Raw genomic sequence first — 12,231 nt, forward strand, 5'->3', positions numbered from 1 at the left:
CGCAGAGAATGGAGGAATTATCTGTATAAGGTTTGATCTTCCCATTCAATTCCCAACTGAGTCAGTGTATCGGGAGTTCCATAGGGTCTCAACTCATATCTCTGATCTAATTTTCAACTATCAAGAGTCTAGATAATCTGGGCCATTGTGATTCTACAGGACAGAATTCAAGAAATATCCATTTCTTTTTATGATGTGTAACAAATTAGAACTTGAAATTATATGAGTCAATTGCAAAAATTAGAGTCATAAAATTCTCAAGTATTCAAAAAAATGGATAACCAAATTAATAGTACTAAATAGAGAAACCATGTAGGAAAACTAATTTACCAAATTGTGTATTTAGGGTGACGGGAAGGTCAATTTAAATAATTTGAGGAAGTATCTGAGCCAAAGGGAGTACATCTTGACACACATTAGAATGTCAGTCTTTAATCTTGCTCCTTTATGCCCCCACCCCCTACATGCTGCTATTGTTCTTTGTCTGGAAGAAAGGAAGCAGGTTCTTAATTAAACCGTTTCATAAAACAACTGAAGACCAAAATTAATAGTAAAATCATAAGTTCAGCATGGTCAAAACTTTCCCATTCAAAAAAATGCATGTTCATATTTGAAATGGAAATGCATTACATCCGTTTGGGGTGCCACATTATCAGTTCCTTCACATGAAAAAATATTCAAAGATGCAACAGGTTTTTCTCCCCTCCCCACACTCGCCCACCTCCCCCCAACACCCTGCCTGATTGGCCACTGGCTGTGGCTTCCATTACTGTTTTGTCACAGATGGTGCCTGAACACCGTGTTGCTGACTAACAAGACCCCAGCCAAATGGCCATGTCCATTTCTGAGAGTTTCAGAATCAGCTATCAATCACAATTTCTCCTCAGGCTGGGAGCTATGCTTTGACCAAGTGGTTTGGTATTACCCTGGTTTTTAAAAACAGCCTTTCATCAGCAATGAGTGCAGCTCATCTTTGAAAGTTACTGAAATACTACTAACTCAGCAACACCTCTCAGAGAGCATTGCAAAATATTGTATATGTATATAAAAAAGGCTCCCCGATATGCAATTCTTTCCAGGCAACTCTGATGTTCTGAGCTGATACCTTCCATCTGAGAAGGCGTATTAAAACACTTCTTTTTTATATGGTCCCCAACATTTCAATTCTTTGGAGAGTAGGAAAGCTTACTTTGCAAAGACTTACACATTTTCTGGCCCATATTCTGATTAATCGCTCCATTTCCAAACTCATTATTTCCAAATCCACCTGGCTCAGGCTGTAAGTCACTAAAAACAAATTAGACAGTTATTCACATGTAATATTCAAAGACCTACATGTACAGGAGTAAATATATTCAACTCAAACTGTGTCTTTCTATAAAATAAAGATGTCACTGAGATCTATACCAAGTGATGCATAGAAAGCACATGAAGAAGTGCGTCAACACCCTTGCACACGAGACCTCTAAGGTGCTGTCCTCAGTTGTCCTTTTTGTGGAAATGTCCTTTTATTTTAAATAGTCATTGGTCTGCACTTTCTGGAGAGCAGCAATCGTGATCAGATTGCTAATTTTGCTTCTACTTTTTTTTTAACCCTGTGTAATGTAGCTTCAATCCAGGTGAACCCTCATCAGTCACATCATCAAGAGGGTGTGGAAGACCAGTCATTTCCCCTTTTTTTAAAAACAGTACTAGCTGCTAACTAAAAATGCTACAAATCAAAAATCTTCATTTAAAGCTATTCAAAAACTACAGAGTGAAGGTAAATGTGAAAGGTGCATGGTGAGGAGGCTGGCATGACAGATGAGTTTTGGGGAGAAAGGTGTTCCTGGCATGAGGGCTGACAGATAGGTGAGGAGTCAAGATTAGGATTCCTTATGAAGGGCTTTTGTCCAAAACATTGTTTTTCCTGCTCCTCGGATGCTGCCCGACCTGCTGGGCTTTTCCAGCACCACTCTAATCTTGACTCTAATCTCAAGCATCTGCAGTACCCACTTCCACCTACATGGGTGAGGAGATCGAGTGAAAGGTTGCGAGGAGGGTAGGATGGTATGTGAGTGAATGAAGGAGCATGATGAGCTAGGGTGATCATGTGTCGGTCCGCTCAGGGTGGGCATCTGAAGTATCAGGGAGTACCATAGGATGACACATTGGAGGGGACTGGGGTGGGGGCAAGGGGCTAGTCAATCAGGACAGGTCAGTTCGGACAGGGGGAGCATTGAGTCAGTTCAGGCAGGGAAGGATATGTTGGGAAGATTCAGGTGACTAACCCAAGAGTGGGAAACTGTTTCTTTTAAAGAGGTTCCAAATGCTGGGTAATTGCTTATCAGAAGACTAAACTTCTTGAGCAATTCCAGTGGAGTTCAGAATTCTGAGGGTCCTTTGGATCTATCAGGGTATGTTATTGTAATAACTATCTTCCAATCAGAAGATCTGGATTACTGCATTTTTCAGTGATTAGGGAGTCCTTCACTCAGCAAATATAGCAGCAAATAAATTGCCCTATCCCTAGTATAGTTTCTATGAATACTAAACGAAGAATACCTCATTCCACAAAAACTTCATTTTTTACAAGCTTTTCTGCCCTTTTGTATTGAGCAACGTACCCTATGTTGTTAGCTGCAAAAAGGTTGGGTGCATTGAAAGATTTCCTGAATGAATAATCTGAGTATCCATCCACCTTTGGCAGGCCTTTGTGCCTTGGTAGTGTTCTTTCATATAGAATTTCACTGAAGGAAAGTAGGGGGGAGAGGAGGTAGGGTCATGGTGTGAGTCAAATCTCAGGAGTAAATAAGAATCCTGAGACACTCGCTACCAGTAGCAAAATTGGTGCTGCAATGCTAAGAGGCAGCCTTGGTTTTGGTGACCACCTCACTCTGTAATGGCCCCAATGCTGGCAATCAGAAGGTCAACAGCTTGGAGCCTCAGCAGCCCCTTTAGGAGAGAGAAGCAATGCTGAGGCAGATTGCAGACATTGCAATATGAAGGCACCATCAGAGGCAGAGATCCCAATCTAAATCTATAAAAGCCAAACCGAAGAAACCCTTTGGATTAGATTCCCTACAGTGTGGAAACAGGCTATTTGGCCACACCAACTCTCCGGAGAGTAACCTACCCAGACCCATTTCCCTCTGACTAATGCACCTAATATTATGGGCAATTTAGCATGGCCAATTCACCTAACCTAGACATCTTTGGATTGTGGGAGGAAACCGGAGCACCCGGAGGAAACCCACGTAGACACGGGGAGAATGTGCAAACTCAGTACAGACAGTCTCCTGAGGCAGGAAATGAACCAAAGTCCTTGGCGCTGTGAGGCAGCAGTTCACTGAGTCATCAAGCTGCCCGACTGTGGATAGAAAAATCCATCCAGAGGAATAATTTTTGCCATGGGCATGGCCTTAACCATCTTAAATGGATATCCATTTCTATGGCATAGCCAATCCTATGACAAAGTGGGAAGGTTTCCCACTGGTGGGAATGAATCATATTATATTTTCTCAACCTTGTCTCCATGCCAACCTCTAAGATAGAATTGAAGTCAAATAATTTATTTTTGTTCAAAAAACATTTTAAATATACAAAATGCAAGGTTAAAAAGAAACAATCCCAGTACTTGGATTACACATGGTTAGTGAGCTATTTTTCCCAGCCAATTAATATTCACCATTCCGTAGGTGTCAATGACATAGACAGCCCTTATAATATATTAATTGCTCCAGCTATAATAGGCAAATCCGGCTGCTCACCCAACTCTTTGCACCTCATTAAGGTGCAAATGCCTTAGTTTAATCCCTTGTCACTTTACTTTTGGGTTACTACTACACAACAAGTACTGACTGCGGCAACAAAAATGACTGGAAAGAGAAATGTGAGTCACAAAAAAAATTAAATCCCCAAATTGCACAATTATGTGAACATTTTTTTAATAGAAGGATTTCAAATGTGAAATGTTGTATCTTGAGCCAGAGAATCACAGAGATATGCAAGACAGAAACATACCCTTGGGTTCAACTCATCCACACCGACCTGACATCCTAAATAAATTGTCCAATTTGCCAGCATTTGGCCCGTATCCCTCTAAACTCTTCCCATTCATATACTCATCCAATACTGTAATTGTACTAGCCTTCTTCTGGCAGCTCATTCCAAACATACACCACCCTCTGCGTGAAAAATTGCCCTGAAGGTACAAATCTTTCCCCTCCCATCTTAAACTTATGTCCTCTAGTTCTGGATTCCCCAACCCCAGAAAAAACGCTTTTTCTATTTACCCTATCCATGCCACTCATGATTTTATGAATCTCTATAAGGTCACCCCTCAGCCTCCAAAGCTCCAGGAAAAATAGCCCCAGCCTATTCAGCCTCTCCCTACAGCTCAAACTCTCCAACCCTGACAACATTCTAGTAATTGTTTTCTGAACCATTTCAAGTTTCACAATATCCTTCCTAAAGCAGGGAGACCAGAATTGCACTCAGTACTCTAACAGTGGCCTAAACAATGTCCTGCACAGCTGCAACATGACCTCCCAACGCCTATACACAATGCACTGACCAATAGAGGAAAGCATACTAAATGCCTTCTATCCTATCTACCTGTGACTCCACTTTCAAGGAACTATAAAACTCCAATTCAAGGTCTCTTTATTCAGCAACACTCCTCAGCACCTTACCATTAAGTATGGGTCCTCCTCTGATTTACTTTTTCCAAAATGCAGCACCTCACATTTATCTAAGTTAAACTCCATCTGCCAGTCCTCGCCCCATTGGCCCATCTGATCAAGATCTCTTTATACTCAGAAGTAACCTTTGTCGCTGTCAACTACACCTCCAATTTTGGTGTCATCTGCAAACTTACTAACCATATCTCTTATGTTCACATCCAACACATTTATATAAGTGACAAAAATCAAAGAACCCAGCACCGATCCTTATGGCACACCAATAGTCACAGACCTCCATTCTGAAAAGCAACCCTTCACCACCACCATTTGTCTTCTACCTTCAAACCAGTTCTGTGTCCCAACGGCTAGTTCTCCCACTATTCTGTGCGATCTAACCTTGTTAACTAATCTACCATGAGGAACTTTGTAGAACTTGTATTCCCAGCGCCCCTCCCCCAAATTCCCTCCCACCTACCTTTTATCTCAGCTTGCTTGGCACACCAGCCTCATTCCTGATTAAGGGCTTATGCCAGAAATGTCGATTCTCCTGCTCCTCGGATGCTGCCTGGCCTGCTGTGTTTTTCCGGCACCACATTTTTGAACTTTGTAGAATGCCTACTGAAGTCCATATAGATCACGATCAATGCTCTGCTGGCATGAGCATGCCAGCAGAGCATTATTCATCAGTGGTTAGCACTGCTGCCTCACAGCGCCTGAGACCCGGGTTCAATTCCCGCCTCAGGCGACTGACTGTGTGGAGTTTGCACGTTCTCCCCGTGTCTGCGTGGGTTTCCTCCGGGTACTCCGGTTTCCTCCCACAGTCCAAAGGTGTGCAGGTCAGGTGAATTGGCCATGCTAAATTGCCCGTAGTGTTAGGTAAGGGGTAAATGTAGGGGCATGGGTGGGTTGCACTTCGGCGGGTCGGTGTGGACTTGTTGGGCCGAAGGGCCTGTTTCCACACTGTAATGTAATCTAATCTAATCATTCCTCTTCATTACTTTTTCAAAAAGACTCAATCAAGTTCATCAGACAGAATTTCCCACGCACAAAGCAGTGTTGACTATCCCTAATCAGTCCTTGCCTTTCCAAATACATGTAAATCCTGCCCCTCAGGATTACCTCCAACACCCTGCCAACCACTCAGGCTCACCAGTCTTTAGTTCCCTGGCTTTTCCTTACCAACTCTCTCAAACAGTGGCACAACATTAGCCAACCTCCACTCTTCTGGCACCTCACCTGTGACTATCGATGCTACAAATATCACAGCAAGAGGCCCAGCAATCACTTCCCTAGCTTCGCACAGAGTTTTGGGGTACACCTGATCAGGTCACAGGGATTTATCCAACTTTATGAGTTTGAAGCTGTTCAGCACCTCCTCTTCATAGAGTCATAGAGATGTACAGCATGGAAACAGAACCTTCGGTCCAACCCGTCCATGCCGACCAGATATCCCAACCCAATCTAGTCCCACCTGCCAGCACCCAGTCCATATCCCTCCAAACCCTTCTTATTCATATACCCATCCAAATGCCTCTTAAATGTTGTATTGTACCAGCCTCCACCACCTCCTCTGGCAGCTCATTCCATACACGTACCACCCTCTGCGTGAAAAAGTTGCCCCTTAGGTCTCTTTTATATCTTTCCCCTCTCACCCTAAACCCTCTAGTTCTGGACTCCCCGACCACAGGGAAAAGACTTTGTCTATTTATCCTATCCATGCCACTCATAACTTTGTAAAGCTCTATAAGGTCACCCCTCGGCCTTCAACACTCCAGGGAAAACAGCCCCAGCCTGTTCAGCCTCTCCCTGTAGCTCAGATCCTCCAACCCTGGCAACATCCTTCTAAATCTTTTCTGAACCCTTTCAGGTTTCACAACATTGTTCCAATAGGAAGGAGACCAGAATTGCACACAATATTCGAACAGTGGCCTAACCAATGTCCTGTACAGCCGCAACATGACCTCCCAACTCCTCTACTCAGTACTCTGACCAATAAAGGAAAGCATACTAAACGCCTTCTTCACTGTCCTATCTACCTGCGACTCCACTTTCAAGGAGATATGAACCTGCACTCCAAGGTCTCTTTGTTCAGCAACACTCTTTATGACCTTAACATTAAGTGTATAAGTCCTGCTTAGATTTGCTTTCCCAAAATGCAGCACCTCACTTTTACCTGAATTAAACTCCACTTCTCAGCCCATTGGCCCATCTGGTCCAGATCCAGTTGTAATCTGAGGTAACCCTCTTCGCTGTCCACTACACCTCCAATTTTGGTGTCATCTGCAAACTAACTAACTGTACCTCTTATGCTCGCATCCAAATCATTTATGTAAATGACAAAACGTAGAAGGCCCAGCACTCCTTGCGGCACTCCACTGGTCAGAGGCCTCCAGTCTGAAAAACAACGCTCCACCACCACCCTCTGTCTTCTACCTTTGAGCCAGTTCTGTATCCAAGTGGCTAGTTCTCCCTGTACTCCATGAGATCTAACCTTGCTAATCAGTCTCCCATGGGGAACCTTGTCGAACGCCTTACTGAAGTCTATATAGATCACATCTACTGCTCTGCCCTCATCAATCTTCTTTGTTACTTCTTCAAAAAACTCAATTAAGTTTGTGACACATGACTTCCCACGCACAAAGCCATGTTGACTATCCCGAATCAGTCCTTGCATTTCCAAATACACGTACATCCTGTCCCTCAGGATTCCCTCCAACAACTTGCCCAACACTGAGGTCAGGCTCAGCAGTCTATAGTTCCCCGGCTTGTCTTTACCGCCCTCCTTAAACAGTGGCACCACGTTTGCCAACCTCCAGTCTTCCGGCACCTCACCTGTGACTATCAAATTTGTGCTGATACAAATATCTCAGCAAGAGGCCCAGCAATCACTTCTCTAGCTTCCCACAGAATTCTTTTGTACACCTGATCAGGTCCTGGGGATTTATCCACCTTTAACCATTTTAAGGAATCCAGCACTTCCTTTTCTGTAAGCTGGACATTTTTCATGATGTCACTATTTATTTCCCCATGTTCTATATCTTTCATATCCTTCTCAGTAGTAAACAGTGACACAAAACACTCATTTAGTATCCTCCCCTTCTTCCATAGTTCCACATATAGGCTGCCTTGCTGATCTTTAAGGGGCACTCTGCTCTCCCTTGTTACCCTTTTGTCCTTAATGTATTTGTAAAATCCCTTTGGATTCTCCTTAACCCTATTTGCCAAAGCTATCTCATGTCTCTTTTTCCACTCCTGATTTACCTCTTAAAGCTGTTATGCTTGAGGGATTTGCTCAGTCTCTGCTGTCTATACCTGACATATGCTTCCTTCTTATTTTTAGTTTGAGACAAAATAACTGCAGATGCTGGAATCGAAGGTAAACAGGCCAGAGGCTGGAAGAACACAGCAAGCCAGGCAGCATCAGGAGATGGTGGAGTCAACATTTTGGGTGTAACCCTTCTTTAGGACTGGGGTGGGGGTAAGGGGATCTGCAGATAAAGGAGGGGGCACTCGAGGAGGGTTTTGGTTGGGGAAAGGGGCAAGGTGGTGAGGTATGGATAGGTGAACACAGGTAGAGGTAGACCTGGTTTGTTGATGGGAGGAATAAATCAGGTTGGTAGCTGGAAAGACAGGTCAGTCAGAAGAATAAAAGGGAGGAGGAGGGGCTGGAAAGGGAGATTATCTGAATTTGGAGAACTCAATGTTGAGACCTCCAGATTGTAGGCTGCCCAAGATGAGGCGTCGTTCCTCCAATTTGCAGTCTGATTCACTGCAGCAATGGAGGACGTCGAAGATGGTCATGTCAGAAAGCGAAGGGGAATTAAAATGTGCGGTGACTTGGGAGGTCCAGTCAGCCCCTGCAGGCCTGGCTGAGATGCTCAGCAAAAGTGCCTTGAGTTTATGTTTGGTCTCCCCAAAGTAGAGGAGACCATATCTAGAGCACCAGATACAGTAAACTCGGTTGGAGGAGAGGCAGGTGAACCTCTGTCTCACCTGGAAGGACTGTTTGGGTCCCTGGATGGAGGTGATGGGGGGGGGGGGGGGGGGGGGGGTGTGCCAGCAGGTTTTGCATCTCTTCCAGTTGCAGTGGAGGGTACTTGGGGGTTCAGGAGGGTTCGTGGGGAGAATGGCACAAACCAAGGATTGGTGAAGGAACAGTGAGACTGTGGGGAGGGGAAGATGTTCTTGGTGGTGGGGTCTAATTGGAGTTGGCGGAAATGTTTAAGGATGATGTGATGGATGCGGAAACTGGTGGGGTGGTTGGATGAGGACAAGGGGGTCCCTGTCTTTACTGCGTTTGGTGGGGAGGGAGGCACGGTTTAGAGCAGTGGAGCGGGGAATGGAGGAGGTGTGGTAGAGGTTTGTCTGGATGACAGAGGAGAAGGGGGAGGAAGCACTTTCTTCAAAACAGGTAGACATCTGGGAAGCTTGGGAGTGGGATGTCTCCTTGTCCAAGTAGATGTGGTGAAGGCAGAGGAATTGGAAGAACAGGATGGAGTTCTTGCAGGCTACTGGGTGGGAGGAGGTGTAGTCCAAACAGTTATGGGAGTCTATGGGTCTCCAAATATCCATCTGGAGATGGAGATGGAAATGGAGAGGTCAAGAAAACAGAGGGAGGTGTCAGAAATAGATCAAGTGAATTTGAGGGTGGGTGGAAGTTGTGGGCAAAGTTGATGAATAGCTGCAGTTCAACCTAGTTGCAGGACACTGCGCAGATGCAGTCATCGATGTAATGGTGGAAGAATTGGGGCACAGTGCCTGTGTAGGTACTGAAGAGGGATTCTTCAACGTAGCTGACAAAGAAGCAGGCGTAACTGGGGCCAAACTGAGTGCCCATGGCAACCCCCTGGATTTGGAGGAAATAGGGGGTGTTAAAGGAAAAGTTATATTAAGGGTGAGGACAAGTTTGGCAAGGCGGAGGAGAGTAATGATGGAGGAGGACTGGATGGGTCTGTTGGAGAGGAAGAAACTGAGGGGTTGTAGGCCATCCTTGTGGGATATGGACATATATGAGGACTGCACGTCCAAAGTGAAGATAGAGCGCTGGGAGCCAGAAACTGGAAATTACTGAAGAGGTGGAAGGCGTGGTTAGTGTCGTGGATGTAGGTGGGAAGTGTGTGGACCAAGGGGGAGAGGATGGAGTCGAGATAGGAAGAAATAAGTTCAGTGGGGCAGGAGCATGTGGAGACAATGGATCATCTGGGGTAGTTGGGCTTGTGGATCTTGGGAAGCAGGTAGAACTGGGCAGTGTGGGGCTGGGGGACTGAGTTTGGAGGCAGTGGAGGGGAGATCACTGGAGGCAGTTGTGTCACAGATAGTGTGAGTGATTTTGGACTTTACCAAAACCTCAATTTCTCTAGTCATCCTGCATTCCCTCCACCTACCAGCCTTACCCTTCACCCCAACAGGAAAGTATTGTCTCTGGACTCTCATTATCTCACTTTTGAAGGCTTCCCATTTTCCAACCGTCCCTTTACCCTCGAACATTCCTCAGCAGTCTGAGAAGCAGAGATAACGGCTGGATGTTGTCCAGCTCACCAGAGACCAGCTGGAAGGCAGGAGTATAGAAAATGCTGGTGATAGTTGTCAGAGGGAGAGCCTGACGATTATTGGTTATGAGGAGATCCTACTAAAGGCAGCCCCAACTGGCTGGAGAAGTTTACCTTGAAACACAGGCAGAAGGTAATCAAGACCAATGGGCACAATCTTACCAACTTCTTATCATTTTATCAGAGATGCAACAATGGAGATTCCTTGAAATCAGGATGTCCAAATTCGAGTCGAACCTGCTTCAGATGTTTGAAATGGCATCTCTGAACAGATTGATCTGAGTAAAAACAATGAAGCTTTGAAGCCTTGCCAGAGGCAATAAGGGAAAGGCTCAGTGTTAGAGGTCAGTGCTGGCTATGAAAGATACCACAGTTTGGTATGCAGGGTGAAACTGAGTGGACAGCAACTGTAGCAATAGGCAGTTGAAAACCTGTTTAGCAAGTGTGGTAGCACATAACTTGAATGTCATATAAGGACTAAAAAGGGTTTCAGGAAAACCAGATCACTGAATGCAGCTATTTGTAATGGGCCTCAAGCTGTCAGACTTTGAGTCCTCCAGCAAGTAGCAGAGATTGAGGTAGAGAGCTGGACAGCCACACTGAGATCAACAGAATCATGAGCCTGGAAGTGGGACACAGATACAGAGGACATAGAGGGGCACACGCACAGTTCACCCCTCACGTCCAGAGGACAATATCAGCCAGAGAGAATCCACCAGCAGATGTTCAGTTTTCAACAAATATTGCAAAAACCATATTGTCTTTCCAGAAAGGCAATTGCTGAGCTATGTATCGTGGTGGAAGATGGGCTGACCTCCAGTGGGAAGGAGTGGACACACAATTCCAGGGAACTTGTGGAGGAATAAAAGCAAAACACTGTGGACGCTGAAAATCTGAAATAAAAACAGAACCTGCTGGGGAAATCCAAAGAGAGTCACTGTTTCAGAACTATTCTGAAGAAGAGTCGTACTGGAGTCGAGAGCTCGCCAACAGTATGTCCACACTGTTTCAGTCAGGCTGAAAGAACATTAAGACGATCAGTTGATTTCCGGAGGTGCTAGGTGTTATGAACTGCAAACATATGATCATCTTGGTCCTTACAAAGCAGGTTAAAAATCGCATGACATCGGGGTCTAGTCCAACAGGTTTATTTGAAACCACAAACTAACACCTGAAGAAGGAGCAGATGTCCAAAAGCTTGTGTTTTCTAATAAACCTGGTGGACTATAACCTGGTGTCCTGTGATTTTTTTACCTTGTCCAACTCAGTCCAACACTGGCACTTCCACATCACGGTTCCTACAGATCGGGCAGCGACCTTCACCTTCGGAAGAGGTTTCTATTATCACAATATACAATTAACCTTCCTTCAGGTCTGGGTATGTTACCCAAGAGCCAGCTACAATACCCAGGTCAAAGGCAAACCTAGGTTCCTGAATCTTTTAACTCTTCAAATGCTTTCAAGTATGGGTGCTCTGTGATAAAAGCTACTCAATAAACATCTGGCGACTGACTCCTATTAGGAACTCAAGCACAAATATAAAAGAGAGATGACAGCTGCAAAAGGACATCCTGAGCGACCAATCGGTAGGCCATAGTCCTTCTGAAAATGTTCACCTGAGGAGTTCAAGGACCAGGAATGAGTGCAGGCATCTCATTTTCACTCAGACATCAATTCCAATAAAATTTGAACCAATGTTACTGGAAATACCGGATTTTAACACAAACCCAACTTCAGGTAATGTTTTTAACCATAGCTGTAATTTTAAGAGTAGTTTCGTTTGACAGTAGCCATTTTCCAGAATGTAGCAGGACCAGCCAGTCATCTATACATAAGCATTTTTCCTACAATTACTCTGCAGTAGCTTCTTATCAAATAATTTTGAAAATCAAAAAATACAAATTTGAAAGGACTAACGGAACATAACATGACTTCATTTTTTTAAGGAGTGTGTATATGAAAGAGTGTACGAAAGTCAGTTAATGAGAGAATTATTGTTATCTCATTATCTGTATCTA

The 12,231-nt window shown here is 44.5% G+C and overlaps 1 protein-coding gene across 1 annotated transcript in view; it reads right to left on the bottom strand.

Annotated features, from left to right (window-relative positions):
- The window catches only part of LOC122555067 (cilia and flagella-associated protein 47-like), a 497,478-nt gene that overhangs the window by 271,257 nt on the left and 213,990 nt on the right, over positions 1–12,231 (bottom strand). The window contains 1 exon segment of the mRNA XM_043700727.2: positions 1,205–1,287. Within this exon segment, the coding sequence (XP_043556662.2) occupies positions 1,205–1,287 (83 nt within the window).

This window comes from Chiloscyllium plagiosum, unplaced genomic scaffold, assembly GCF_037043375.1.
Source record: "Chiloscyllium plagiosum isolate Xiang-an unplaced genomic scaffold, Cpla_swu_hap1 HiC_scaffold_12, whole genome shotgun sequence".
Taxonomy (NCBI): Eukaryota; Metazoa; Chordata; class Chondrichthyes; order Orectolobiformes; family Hemiscylliidae; genus Chiloscyllium; species Chiloscyllium plagiosum.